At 38.6% G+C, this 14,623-nt stretch overlaps 1 protein-coding gene across 3 annotated transcripts in view; it reads right to left on the bottom strand.

Moving 5' to 3' along the window:
• The window catches only part of GLDC (glycine decarboxylase), a 145,939-nt gene that overhangs the window by 30,460 nt on the left and 100,856 nt on the right, over positions 1–14,623 (bottom strand). For all 3 annotated transcript variants that reach the window (XR_009552012.1, XR_009552013.1, XM_060199545.1), the window contains exons 22-24: positions 5,728–5,823; positions 1,362–1,534; positions 352–432 (exon numbers count right to left, since the gene is read on the bottom strand). Coding sequence is in view for 1 of the 3 variants with exons in the window: in XM_060199545.1 (XP_060055528.1) it covers positions 352–432; positions 1,362–1,534; positions 5,728–5,823 (350 nt within the window). In the remaining 2 variants the exon portion in view is untranslated. The remainder of the gene's footprint in view (positions 1–351; positions 433–1,361; positions 1,535–5,727; positions 5,824–14,623) is intronic.

The raw sequence follows: 14,623 nt of genomic DNA on the forward strand, positions 1-14,623 counted from the left end.
CATTAATTCCTCAATAAAGAAATAAATTTTTAAAAAAATCAGAAAGGAAAGACTGCATTTAGGGCCATCTCCCTGGTGGATGATGGTAGAAAACATGAATTTACTTAACAGGGACTCCTAACTCAGTCAGCCAGCACTGGAAACCCTGCCGGCAGATCCTCACTCCAACCTCTGACCTCAGACTTGAACGCCAATTTCTGTGTTCTATACCATCATGACCTCAATTTCCCAAGGTGTCCCATATCTTGTTTCTGGAACAAGGAGATTGTAAGAGTGGCAGTTTCCCAGAGTATATGGTAAATGATGGCCCTTCAGGAGTGTGTAAACACTATTCAGCTTCTGAGAACTTACAAGTGGGAATGCTGCCACCTCTCGTGAATATGGCCGATCCCAGTGGGAGGATGTGACACAGGTCAGGGAGTGTGGAGACATCTGAGAAAGAGACATGGAAAAGAGAAAAGTCAAGAGCAGAATGCTGGCACCTCTTCCACTTTCCTTGCCTTAGTGCATAAGTTTTGATGAAAGTGCCTGGACACAGTTGTTTCAGTTAGGGGGAAAATAAGTTTTGGTAGGAATTTTTTTCACTGTGAAATATTTCAAATATCAGAACTCTACTAGTAGTAATATAAGCACATCTACCACCCAACACAAGTCAACATCTTGTTGTATCTTATTAACATTTCAAAATTAAAAAAAAAAATTTAAGAATTATACAGTTGAAGCTACCACTGTATCTCCTCCATCACATGGCTTGACCTCCTCAGTAGTAAGCACAATCCTGAATCTATTTACTATTCTCATATTTTTACACTATTACTGTTATATTAATAAGCATCATATAGGAGATAAAGTTATGGATATTCAATGTAGTAATATCACCTTCAATTAAAAATTTATTATAGACAGAAAAACAAGAACAGAAGGGAAAAACACAAAGCAAAACTTGGAATGGGTTTAGTGTATTGCACCAAAGTAAAAGACTGGGGTAAAATGATGTAAAATGATGGCAGAGGAGGACCTAGTGGGGGTTGAACTATTACGTGAAAAGCTGAGAAACATTATGCATGTACAAACTACTATATTACTGTTGACTGTAAACCATGAATCTCCAATAAAGAGATTTAAAAAAAAAGTTATAATCTTGGAGGCAAAAAGGATATAGAAGTGAAGGTGACTGTGCTCAGTGAAATAGGTGAAAGACAACTATAGGATACTTTCACTCATGTGGAATATAGATAATTAAAGCTTACCTATAGATATGATATAGATATGAGCTTGGAACTCAGGAATTATGGCACACTGTCCAGACACTACATTCCACTCTAGGGGATGTTTAAGATGAAGCACTAACACCTGCATACCTTCAGTGGATTGACCCTGGAATCCATGCGGCCCTCCTCAATATCAGCAATTTCCTGCCGAATGCTGATCATGGCATCACAGAATCTGTCCAGCTCTGCCTTGTCTTCTGACTCTGTGGGCTCAATCATGAGAGTTCCTGCCACTGGCCAGGACATAGTAGGTGCATGAAATCCTGCAAAGGAGAAGGGAACAGGGCACTTGCATCACTAACTGTGACCTTCCCAACTGTGAAGGTGAGCCCTCCACATTGTCATTTATGTGAAGTAAATCATTGGATGAATTTGGATATACTTATCATCTCAGCACTGTCTGTCAAGGAAAATAACCTATCATCCAACAACAGAGGCTTAGTTACGCAATAGATACGATAAATATGCAACCAGTCAAAAGTATGTGAATTTATATGTTAACTGGCTTAGAGACAAACTATACATAAGTTAATGATACATCACTTTTGTAGAAAAATAACAAAATGTGTATCTGTTTATTTTTTAAGAATCAGTAATATGATATTTTTAGCAGGAGTAATCACCAGAAAGTGAGACTGGAATTTCATTTTGTGTTTTTTTTTTTATTGCCACCAGAGTTATGACTGGGGCTCAGTGCCTGCATGATGAATTCATTGCTCCCAGTGGCCTCCACACCACTCCTTCCCCCACCCCCTTATTATTTGATTGGACAAGGAGAAATTGAGAGGCATGTAGGGGACAGAGAGGAATCAAGAGAGAGAGACACTTGCAAGTGCTTCAGTGCTCATGAAGCATCCCCTTCCCCATCCCATAGGTGATGAGGGCTTGAGCCAGAGTCCTTATACATGGTGAGGGGTGAACTCAACTGAATGAGCTCCTTCCTAGCTCCTTTAATTGTATCATAGAATCTTTTTTTAAAAAAATATTTTTTATTTATTATTTATTCCCTTTTGTTGCTCTTGTTTTATTGTTGTAGTTATGAATGATGTCGTTGTTGTTGGATAGAACAGAGAGAAATGGAGAGAGGAGGGGAAGACAGAGAGGGGGAGAGAAAGATAGACACCTGCAGATCTGCTTCACCGCTTGTGAAGCGACTCCCCTGCAGGTGGGGAGCTGGGGGCTCAAACCAGGATACTTATGCCGGTCCTTGCGCTTTGCACCACCTGCGCTTAACCCACTGCGCTACCGCCCAACTCCCAGAATCTTTCTATAATGTACAATATTATTTGCAATTCAGAGAAAATAAAACATTATAACCAAAAATTAAAGAATTAACAAACATTAAGGAACCTGGAAATACTACTGTCCCTGTTTTACAGAGAAGGAAAGTCATTTGGATCAATAATGTGGAAAGCATTTGCCTTTACACTGAATACAGGTTTTGTGTTTCTCTGTATCCAAAAAGTGTTCACCTACAACATTAATGAGAGAAATCGGATAGGGGTAGGTAGCATAATGGTTATGCTATGGGACTGTCATGCCTGAGTCTCCAAAGTCCCAGGTTCAGTCCCCTGCACCACCATGAATCAAAGCTGAGCAGTGCTCTGGTTAAAAAAATTAAAAGAAAGAGAGAATGACTTACTCTCCCTTGAGTGAGTTATCTTTCTATAAATGTAAAAGCTAGAGAAAGATTTCATTAATGAATTTAATAATCACCTCAATATATTCTGGAAGCTCCCTTAATTTGACAGAACTTTCTCACTTAGCCTCCCTAATAATTAAATGACAGTTCATGGTAAGACTTCACCTGTGGAGCAGAGTATCTGCAGCATTATCTGGGGAGATTTTGCAGTTTATAGATTTTTGTGCTCTGCCTTGAGATTTCTGAATCATGGTTGAGATCCAGAATCAGCTTCCAAGACAACACACATGGTTCCAGACATGGAAACTACGGCAGCAAAATATGTTGGGCAGAATTTGCTTATACATGAGAGTGAGGCCATATTTAATGGGTAAGGAGATCAGGTTTTTCAAAAAATGTCTTTCTGTTTTGAGTGACAGTTATATGTTTTTGTCAAAACTCACTGATGTCATTGTTGTTGGATAGGACAGAGAGAAATGGAGAGAGGAGGGGAAGACGGAGAGGGGGAGAGAAAGACAGACACCCACAGACCTATTTCACTGCTTGTGAAGCGACTCCCCTGCAGGTGAGGAGCTGGGGGCTCGAACAGGGATCCTTATGCAGGTCCTTACGCTTCGTGTCATGTGGGCTTAACCTACTGCGCTACCGCTTGACTCCCCTAAGTACATTAAAGAAAATATTTATTTATTTATTATTGAATAGAGACAGAGAAACTGAGAGGGAAGGGTAGATAAAGAGGGAGAGAGAGAGAGAGACACCCGCAGTCCTGCTTCACCACTCATGAAGCTTTCCCCCTGCAAGTGGGAACCAGGGGCTTGAACCCAGGTCCTTATGCACTGTACTGTGTGCACTTAACTAGGCGTGCCACCACCTGGCCCCCACTTCCTGTTGTTTTTAAGCACATAGGATGTATTTTTTTTTTTAAAGAATTTATTTATTTATTCATGAGAGAGACAGGAAGAGAGAAAGAACCAGCCATCACTCTGGTACATGTGTTGCCGGGGATCGAACTCGGGGCCTCATGCTTGAGAGTCCAAAGCCTTAGCCACTGTGCCCCTCCCGGACCACTATTTTATTTTATTAACTATTAATTATAGTACAGTTGTTGAAACAAGAGTACAATTTTTCATCTCCCCAGGATAGGTGTACGTGACACTCTCACCCCCAAGTTAGGTCCTTTTCCACCATCATGCACTGGCACTTGGGTTTTAATTCACTTCCCATGAATGAGAGCCAGTAAGAAGTTGAATAGCCATATTGATTTTTTAAAAGCCTCAAATAATAGAGCAGTCCATTATTCAATGCAAAATTAAATAAAAAATATGAAATAAAATAGAAAACCAAGTCAAACCAACATTTAAAAAGATATAGAACTGGAATCCTTTACTTCCAAAAATGAAAAACATAGTTAATACATATAAAAGCATAATGGATTATTTAGTGAATTAGACATAATGTGCAAAGTAGCACATCCAACATCTATTGTGAATATTCCTCAAAAAATTAAAATGAAAACTCAGTATGAGAGTCAGCAAAGTAGCTCATTTAGATAGTCTGTAACTTTGCCATATGGGTATCCCAGGTGTGATTTAAGCCTCCACCACATTGAAGGAAGCTCCAGTGTTGTTATCTCTCTCTCTCCACCTCTCTCTTCTCTCTCTCTTCTTTTTTTTTTTTAATTAGTAGCTGAAAAAAAATGTGCATCTGGTAAAATGCCTCTACAGGTGGTGCTCTGGCTTCTCTCATATGAAGTAAATCAAAATAAACCTTTTAAAAACATTTAAACAATACAAATTTAATTGGGCCAGAAGTAGCACTATGGTAGCATACAAAAATTATATGCTTAACATTTTACATTCAGTCCCCAGCACTACCATAAGCCATAGATGATCGGTGCTCCATCTCTGTGTGTCTTTCTTATAAAGAATAAATCTTTTTAAAAGACAAATAAATAAAAAAGATAAATATAAAAATAGAAGTAGCTGAAACAGCTATGCCATGACTGATGTGGCCAGTTATAGGACTCTAGTCCCAATCATTTCTAACATTACTACAGGCTACTTTCTATACTTTATTTATTTATCTATTTATTCATTTATTTTTACTGGAGCACTCACTGCTCAGTTCTGGCTTACGGTGGTGAGGGGAGTTTGAACCTGGGACTTTGAAGCCTCAGGTATGAGTCTCTTTGCATAACTATTATGCTATCTCCCCAGGCCTATACTTATCTCATGGACCTCCTTTACCAGGTGTAGGATAGAAATCAGAATTTACCAAAACAGGTTGGGGAGATAGCATAATGGTATGCAATAGACTTCCTAATTCCCAGGTTCAGTCCCCAGCACCACTATATGCCAGACCTGAGCAGTGAGTGCTCTGGTAAAAAAAAGAGTAAGAAAAAGAAAAAGAAAGAAAGAAAGAAAGAAAGAAAGAAAGAAAGAAAGAAAGAAAGAAAGAAGGAAAGAAAAAGAAAGCAAGCCACTCTAGAATGCCCAGAAACATAGAAAAAAAAGGTAGCAATCATTTTATTAAGAAATTTTTGTTAACTAAGAAAATTTCTTTTTTTGGGGGAAGAGGGACTGTTATTCACTATCTTTCAAAATGGCAGTAACAGGGCAGTCATAAGGGAAAACATTTTCTCTACTACTATGGTGTTACCTAGATCCATGGGTTCCCCATGAGCCTATGGAGCAGTTTGTGCATGGTGTTGCATCACCTTACAGAAGTGGTTCACAGCCAGTAGAAGCAGCCACACGAATGAATATCAGATGGCTGAGTTTCTTGACAAGGCATTACTCCCTCCAGTTCACTCACCGTAATCCTGAAGCCTCTTAGCCACATCCACAGCCTCAATATTTGCAGACTTTTTGAAAGGTCTTGTGTCCAAAATAAATTCATGAGCCACATAACCTATTCAGGAAAATTATTTCAGCCCAAGGTCAGCATCAGTTTTGTTGTTTTAGCCAAGCAAATGAACAAAGAAATCAGCCTTTTTTTTTTTTTTTTTTAACCAGAGAACTACTCAGTTTATGGTGGTGCAGGGGATTGAACCTGGGATTTAGGAGCCTCAGGCATGAGAGTCTGTTTGCATAACCATTATGCTATCAAGCCTCCAACTGAAATCAGCCTGTTTTAAATGTATATAAATAAGGGCCAAGAAGCCATGAGAAATTAGTAAAATTATAGTTAGCAATAAAGATGTCACATGCCCTTATTAAAAATTTAAAAATTAGCATGTTAAGCCAATTCATACAGTTTTTAGTATAACACTCATGAGCCAGGCTGAGCAATGGGACTTCAACGTCAAGGCACTGCTCGAAGATTCATCGGGGGTTTCTACCAGTGAGATTAAAGCTAAAACCTAATTGAAACAGTTAAATATCTTTTTTCACAGGCTTGATCCTTTAAAAAAAGAAAAAGATTCATTTATCTTTCTAGAGAAAGAAATTGAGAGGAGAGGACGAGACAGTGAGAGAGGAAGAGACACAGCACTGCTGCATGTGGTTAGTCAGGGCACTTTTGAAGTAGAAACTGTATAAAATGATCAGTACCAGTTTTAATTTTTTACTAGTTAGGTTTTTCCACTGGGCCTATGACAATAGATGAAAGTATTCAGGCGGCAGAGCTAAGATGGCGACTTGGAAACAACAGCTGGCGTGAGCTCCAAAAAGAAGCAGCTTACAACCTGGAATTCTCTGGATAGGGTAGAATAGTGGGCCGTCAGTAGAAGGGTGAACAAGGGGTGCTCAGGGTACACCAAAAAAGAATCCTATGACCCACTCTTGGGCTGGCAAACAGAAGCCAAACTGACAAAGGAAAAATCTTTGGCTTAATTATTTCTGAATTCATCCCTCCCCACCCTAGAACCAGCCCCCAGGGGCTGGACAGCCTCTCCTAGCAGGCTTCCTGCTAAGCTATTTTCTTTTTTTTAAATAAGAATTTTTTCTTTTTTTTTTTTAAATTTTATTTATTTATTATTGGATAGAGACAGAGAGAAATTGAGAGGGGAGGGAGAGAGACAGAGAGACACCTGCAGCTCTACTTCACTTGTGAAGCTTTCCCCCTGCAGGTGGGAACCAGGGGCTTGAACCCAAGTCCTTGCACATTGTAGTGTGTGCACTTAACCAGGTGTGCCACTGCCTGGGCCCTGAGCTATTTTCTTTATCAAGATTCCTGGCTTACCAGGGGGTGTCATTCCAAGCCTTTTTCTTTTTGTTTTCCTTCTCTCTTTTTTTTTTAGGTGGCTGGAACTCTATATGAGTGACAAATACCTGACCAATCAGAGCCTCAGCCCTGCTCAGGAAAGACTACCTGGAGGGTTTTTTTTTTTTTTTTGGATGCTTCTTATAATTGGCTGTCTTTGCTCAGGCTGCCTGCAGCCAATCCAGAGCAGTCTAAGCAGCAGGCTGACTGTTAGGGTTTTTTACTCTTTTATTTTATTATTACTATTATTATATACACATGTTATTTTTCCCTCCTCTTTCTTCAAGTTGAGCAAAACTAATTGTTGCTGTTTTTTCCATTGATAGGTGACTGGGTGAGAGGAACTTGTTTCTCTTTCCCTCTTCCCTCCACTCAAAAAAAAAAAAAAAAAAAAAAAACCTCTTTCCTTTCACTGCCCTTTTTTTGTTTTCTTTTTTCTTCCTTCTTTTGCTTTCTGAATTCACTGATACTAATTTGTGAATTATTTCAGGGAAGAACTCTGACTCAGAGTGGACTCTGTGTGTTTCTCTTTTCTATTTCCCTTTCTCCTCTTGCCATCTCTGGAATTTATAGTGGACAGTAGATTTGCATAATTGTCTATTCTTGCTGTCCCTGTTTTCCTTTCTCTTTCTTTTTCTTTGGGTTTTGGTTGCTATTTTTTCTTGGACTGGAGGTGTTGTTTGGCTAACTGCTATTGGTTGAACTGCATCAATCCTTGCTTCAGTTGCTATTGTTGTAATTTCTGAGATTGGTGACTGCATTTGTGAAAGGTCTTTAGTATAGGGTGGCTTGTACTCAAAACACAACAAGTTAAGAACAACAGAAGAGAAAAATAAAAGCCAAATCAATTGAAAAAAAAAAAAGGTTAAATCAAGAGCAAGTAAAACTGCTACCACAATGAATGAGGACAGGAGCCCAGAAACTCCAAATCAGTCAGAAGTAACCATAAATAAGAAAGTATGCAAGCAATAATAAACCTAATAATCACTGAAATGAAGACAACTATGGAGGAAAGGGCTATCAGAATTATAAAAGCAACAGATGAGACCCTCAAGGAAAATACTAGTGACCTCAAGGTAATTAGAGAACTGAAAGCTGAAATAGCTGAGCTAAAAGACCAATTAGCAGAACAAGCTAATACTATAACTGAACTGAAAAAAGAAGCTGAGAGAAGGGAAAACAGATTAACAGAAGCAGAAAACAGAATTAGCCAGATAGAGGATGAGCTACAGAAAACTAAGAAAGAGGTAGAAGAGCTCAAAAAGAGATTGAGAGACAGGAAAGTTGGGTGGTAGCACAGCGGGTTAAGCGCATATAGTGCAAAGCGCAAGGACCAGCTGAAGGATCCTGGTTCGAGCCCCCGCGTTCGCACATGCAGGGGAGTCGCTTCACAAGCAGTGAAGCAGGTCTGTAGGTGTCTTTCTCTCCCCTTCTCTGTCTTCCCCTCCTCTCTTCATTTCTCTCTGTCCTATCTAACAACAATGACATCAGTAACAACAACAATAACTACAAAAACAATGAAAAAAAATTTAAAAAGAGATTGACAGACACTGAAAACAACAATGGGATGATCTCAAAAGAAGTAATATTCGTATAATTGGCCTCCAGAGGAAGAAAGAGAGGAAGGGGAAGTAAACATCCTAGAGGAAATAATAGAAGAAAACTTAAAGAAAAAAAAAAAGAAAGACCTAAACAACAGAAAGGACATTAAGATTCAATAGGCCCAGGGAGTTGGGTGGTAGCACAGTGAATTAAGCGCAGGTGGCGCAAAGCACAAGGACCAGTGTAAAGATCCCAGTTCAAGCACCTGCAGGGGAATCTCTTCAAAGGTGGTGAAGGAGGTCTGCAGGTGGCTATCTTTCTCTCCCCCTCTCTGTCTTCTCCTACTCTTTCCATTTCTCTCTTTCCTATCCAACAACAGCACATCAATAAAAAATAATAATAATTACAATAATAAAAAAGAAAAGATTCAATAGGCTCAGAGAGTCCCAAACAGAATGAGAACAGGCCTGAAGACACCAAGACACATCAAAGTTACAATGAAAATAAGTAAGGATAAATAAAGGATTCTAAAAGCTGCAAGAGGAAAACAAAAAGTCATATACAAGAGAAAACCCATAAGACTATCAACAGACTTCTCCTCTTGAACTCTAAAAGCCAGAAGAGAATAGCAAGATTTCTATCGGGCCCTCAGTGAAAAAAGGGATTCAACCAAGTACAATAAATCCTGCTAGACTTTCATTCAAACTAGATGGAGGGATCAAAACCTTCTCAGACAGACAACAGTTGAAGGAAGCAACCATCACCAAGCCTTCCCTGACTTTTAGGGTTCTGAAAGAGGTTCTAAAAGACCTCTTATAAGCTAGTACATCACCATAATACTTGTCATATATCAGAGCAAATAAAAAATTGTTGAATAGTGGCACTAGAATACATTAAATCCATAATATCAATAAATGTCAATGGCTTAAACTCATCCATTAAAAAGCACAAAGTGGGAGGATGGATCAGAAAACACAACCCACTCCCAGAGAGATAAAGAGTAGGAAAGCTTCCAGTGGAGGGGATAGGATATGGAACTCTGGTGGTGGGAAATGTGTAGAATTTCACCCCTTTTATTCTATGGTTTTGTCAATATTTTCTATTTTTTATAATATAAATTAAATTTAAAAACAAAAAAGTAATAAAGGGAGGACCACAGGAAAAAAAATGCCATATATATAACTAGAGATAGATAGCTATAGAAATAATAGTAAAAAAAGAAAAAGAAAAAATAGTCAACCTATATCTGTAACCTTGGGAGAACTGCTGTAGTTTCCAATGGAGGGAAGGGTGACACAAAATTTTGGTGGTGAGAATGGTGTGGAATTAAACCAATGTTATCTCATAATTTTGTAAATTAATAATAAGTTTCTAAGAAAATTTAAAAATTAAAGAAAAAAAAAGCAAAGAAAACACAACACAACCATATGCTGCATGCAAGAATCCCACCTGACCCAACAAGACAATGAAAGGATGGAAAATTAGCAATACAGGCTAATGCAACACAAAAAAGGCAGGAACAGCCATTCTCATCTCTGACACAATAGACTTTAAATTAAATAAAGTAATAAAAGATAGACAAAGCCATTACATAATGATTAGAGAATCAATCAACCAAGAATATTTAACAATTATTAACATCTATGCACCCAATGAGGGACTATATAAATACATGAAACACCTACTGAAAGAACTACAAAAATACCTGGGGTGGGTGAAGGGGAGAATACAGGTCCAAAAAGGATGACAGAGGACCTAGAGGGGTTGGTACTGTTATATGGAAAACTGGGAAATATTAGCATGTACAAACTATTGTATTTACTGTTGAATGTAAAACATTAATTCCCCAATAAAGAAATTAAAAAAAAGAGCTACAGAAATACATCAATAGTAACACAATAATAGTGGGAGACTTTAACACCCCACTGGCAAACGCTAGAAGAAGAACACCCCACTCTCACACTTAGAGATCAATGAAGCAGAGAATCAACAAAGAAACAAAAGAATTAAATGAAGAGATGGACAGACTAGACCTCCTGGACATTTTCACAGTTTTTCACCCCCCAAAACAGGAATACACATTCTTTTCAAATCCACACAGCACATCCTCAAGGATAATCCACGTTAGGCCACAAACATAGTATCAACAAATTCAAAAGCAATGAAATCATCCCAAGTATCTTCTCAGACCACAGTGGAATAAAGCTAACATTCAACAACAAAGAGAAAATTACTAAAAGTCACAAAATTTGGAAACTAAACAACATGTTGCTTAAGAACCACTGGATCAAAAAAAGAACCACTGGATCAGAGAGGCACTCCAGCAAGAACTGAAATGTTCCTGGAAACAAATGAAAATGAAGTCACAAGCTATCAAAATATATGGGACACAGGTAAAGAAGTATTGAGAGGTAAACTCATAGCCATACAATCACATATTAGAGAACAAGAAAAAGCTCCAATAAACGACCTTACTGAACACCTCAAGGACTTAGAGGAAGAGGAACAAAGGAACCCTAAAGCAACCAGAAGGACAGAAATCACTGAAGTTAGTGCAGAAATAAACAACATCGAAAATAAAAGAACCATACAAAAGATCAATGAAGCCAAATGTTGGTTCTTTGAAAGATTAAACAAAATTGCCAAACCCCTAGCCAGACTCACCAAACAAAAAAGAGAGAAGACTCAAATTAATAGAATTGTAAACGATGGAGGAGATATCACAACAGACACCACAGAAATCCAGAGAATCCTACTAAACTTCTATAAAGAACTATACGCCACCAAGCTAGAGAATCTGGAAGAAATGGAACAATTCCTAGAAGCATATGCCCTTCCAAAACTGAACCAAGAAGAACTACAAAATCTAAATGCACCAATCACAGACAAAGAAATTGAAACCGTTTCAATTTCTCTCTGTCCTATCAAATGTAACAATTTTTAAAATGCAAAGAAAATTTGCAAAAAAATATTATCACTTCCTTTATATTTTAATGCTTTTCAGCCACCAAGTTGCAGATGCTACCATGATGTCAACCTGACTTCCTTGTACATACAACCTAACCAGTGTGTCCTAGAACCCCACCTCCCCAGAGCCCTACCCCAATAAAACACCTAGGAATAAACCTGACCAAAGAAGTGAAAGTCTTATATACTATAAATAAATCCCTATTCGAGGAAATGGAGAATGATGCCAAGAAGAGGAAAGACATCCCATGCTCATAAATTGGAAGAACTGATATCATCAAAGTGAATATTCTCCCCCGAGCCATATACAAATTTAACGCGATACCTATCAAAGTTCCACCAAGCTTCTTTAAGAGAATAGAACAAAAACTACAGTCATTTATCTGGAACCAGAAAACACCCAGAATCACCAAAAGCATCTTGAGGAGGGGAAACAGAGATGGAGGCATCACATTCCCAGATCTCAGACTATATTGTAAGGTCATCATCATCATCCAAGCAGCCTGGTACCGGAACAAAGATGGACACATGGACCAGTGGATCAGATTTGAAAGGCCAGAGCTGAGTCCCCACACCTATGGACATCTGGTCTTTGATAAGGGGGCCCAAAGTATTAAATGGAGAAAGGAGGCTCTCTTCAATGAATGGTGCTGGGAAAACTGGATTGAAACATGCAGATAAATGAAACTGAACCATTTTATCTCACCAGAAACAAAAATCACCTCCAAAGGGCTCAAGGACCTGGATGTTAGACCAGAAATTATCAAATACTTAGAGGAAAACATTGGTGGAACACTTTTCCCACCTAAATCTCAAGGACATCTTTAATGATACAAACCCAACTGCAAGGAAGACAAAAGCAGAGAAGTTACGAAGTCCAAGTAGCAAGAAGATCAAGGTTGAATGAGGGAAAAATCAAACTTAAAGTGGCTTGGCTATATAAGCTTGGAACATCTCCCACATATTATCTTCTGGGGCTGAAGATGACATAGGATTGTGCTATAAGTTTAGGTATGGAAGATAGCATGATAATTATACAAATAGACTTTCATTCCTCAGGCTTCAAAGTCCCAGTTTCAAACCCTTGCACCACCATAAACCAGAGCTGAGCAGTGCTCTTAGAATACAAAACAAACAAGGTTTATGAAAACCTTTCTTTAGAGAACGGGCTGAACTTTAGTTACACCACATCCCCAGAGTGACTACCTAGAAATTAGTATAACTCTAGCTATTCTATACAGCTTGGGTAAACAAACCACATTCAGTCAGTCTGTTCAGTCTAAATGCAGAACCAAAGCTCCTGTTTCTATTGGAAAGAGACCTGGAACTTGGGAACCCAAATACTCAGTGACAAATGAGTGGCTGAGAAAGTTTTTAGTATATATACATAATGAAATACTATTCAGCTGTAAGAAATGATGAAACTTCATCTTAGATGGAACTTGAACAAGTCATATATAGTGAGGTAAGTCAGAAGGAAATAGATAAATACTACAGGACCTCACAAGTGGAACTCAAGAAACAAAGAAAGGGAAAACACAGGGTGAAACTTAGACTAGGGTTGGTATATTGCAGCAAAACAAAGGACTCAGGGAGGAGTAGAGGAGGTAAAGAGGGTATCAGAGTGCAGTGAAGGTAGCATAGTGGTTATGCAAATAACTCTTGTCTGAAGGTTCTCAGGTTCAATCTCTGCACCATCATATGACAGAGCTGAGCAGTACTCTGGTCTTAAAAAAAAAAAAAAGCTCAGTGGGTGGGGTGGGTGGGTAGCTCAGCGGGTTAAGCGCACGTGGCATAAGAATCTCGGCGTGATCCCCCAGCACCTCACCTGCAGGGGGGGGGGTCACATCACAAGTGTTGAAACAGGTCTTCAGGTGTCTTTCTCTCCCCCTCTCTTGATTTCTCTCTGTTCTATCCAACAACAACAACAGCAATAACAATAACAAGGGCAACAAAATGGAAAATAATGGCCTCCAGGAGCAGTGGATTCGTAGTGCAGGCACCAAGCCCCAGCAATAACCCCAGGAGGGGGAAAAAAAAGTATTGAGGACCTAGTTGGTAACTGAGAATGGTGTGCAAATATCTAAATACTAACCATAAGGAGATAAGAAATTTTGACTCTTGTGTCAACAGCTGTCTTATAATTCATTGTTTAGCCAATAAAATGATTGGGGAGGGCAGTGGGAGGGAACCCTTTGTAGCCAGGAAATCATGTTAAGAGACAGAAATTTACAGGCAGAATTAGATTTCTTGTCAAAAGAGGATAAACATTTTAAATATTAAAGCATAAATGAAACGTCATCGCACTAACAAGGTTATCTACTGTACAGATGGAATCCTATTTACATCAAAAGTGAGCTTAGTCTCCCAAAAGAACAGACATCTGTGAATTTGTTTTTAATTCCTCCTTTAAAAATTATTTTGGTAACAGAGATGTCACTGTGAGTAAAGTGCTGGGGCTCTCAAGCATGAGGTACCCAAGTTCAACTATCAGCAGCACCCTATGTGCCAGAATGATAATCTGGTTCTCACTCTACCACACTCATAGCAAATCAACATATATTTTAAATGTATCATTTTACTTAAGTAGCTTTTCCTTTCTTCACCCTGAAAAAATAAATCCTACTACTGTTCCTCCATGCTAGTTCTGGCCTGCCATTTGCTTCACAAAACTGTTGGCCTCAACCGTTTTAGCTGATGTTTTCAAATTTTACACAGAAATGATTCATAAAATCAAGCCTGGACTTTATTAAAATTACTGCCTCATGCTTGCCCATAATTCCAAAGTCTTAAAGCTAATAAACACAATTAAGATGAACAATGGTCCACAAATATTATCACTAGACATTTTTAAACACAATGTGTTCTTTAAGAGCATTTCTATTTTGGGGTCCTTAGGAGGTACAATGATGGTTTTTCTTGGGGGCAATAAAATACTAAGCCCCAAACTGTTTAAGGAATGTGTTTACCAGACCAAAAAAAAAAAGAGACAATTTTT

The sequence above is a fragment of the Erinaceus europaeus genome, chromosome 10 (genome assembly GCF_950295315.1).
Source record: "Erinaceus europaeus chromosome 10, mEriEur2.1, whole genome shotgun sequence".
NCBI classification, from domain to species: domain Eukaryota; kingdom Metazoa; phylum Chordata; class Mammalia; order Eulipotyphla; family Erinaceidae; genus Erinaceus; species Erinaceus europaeus.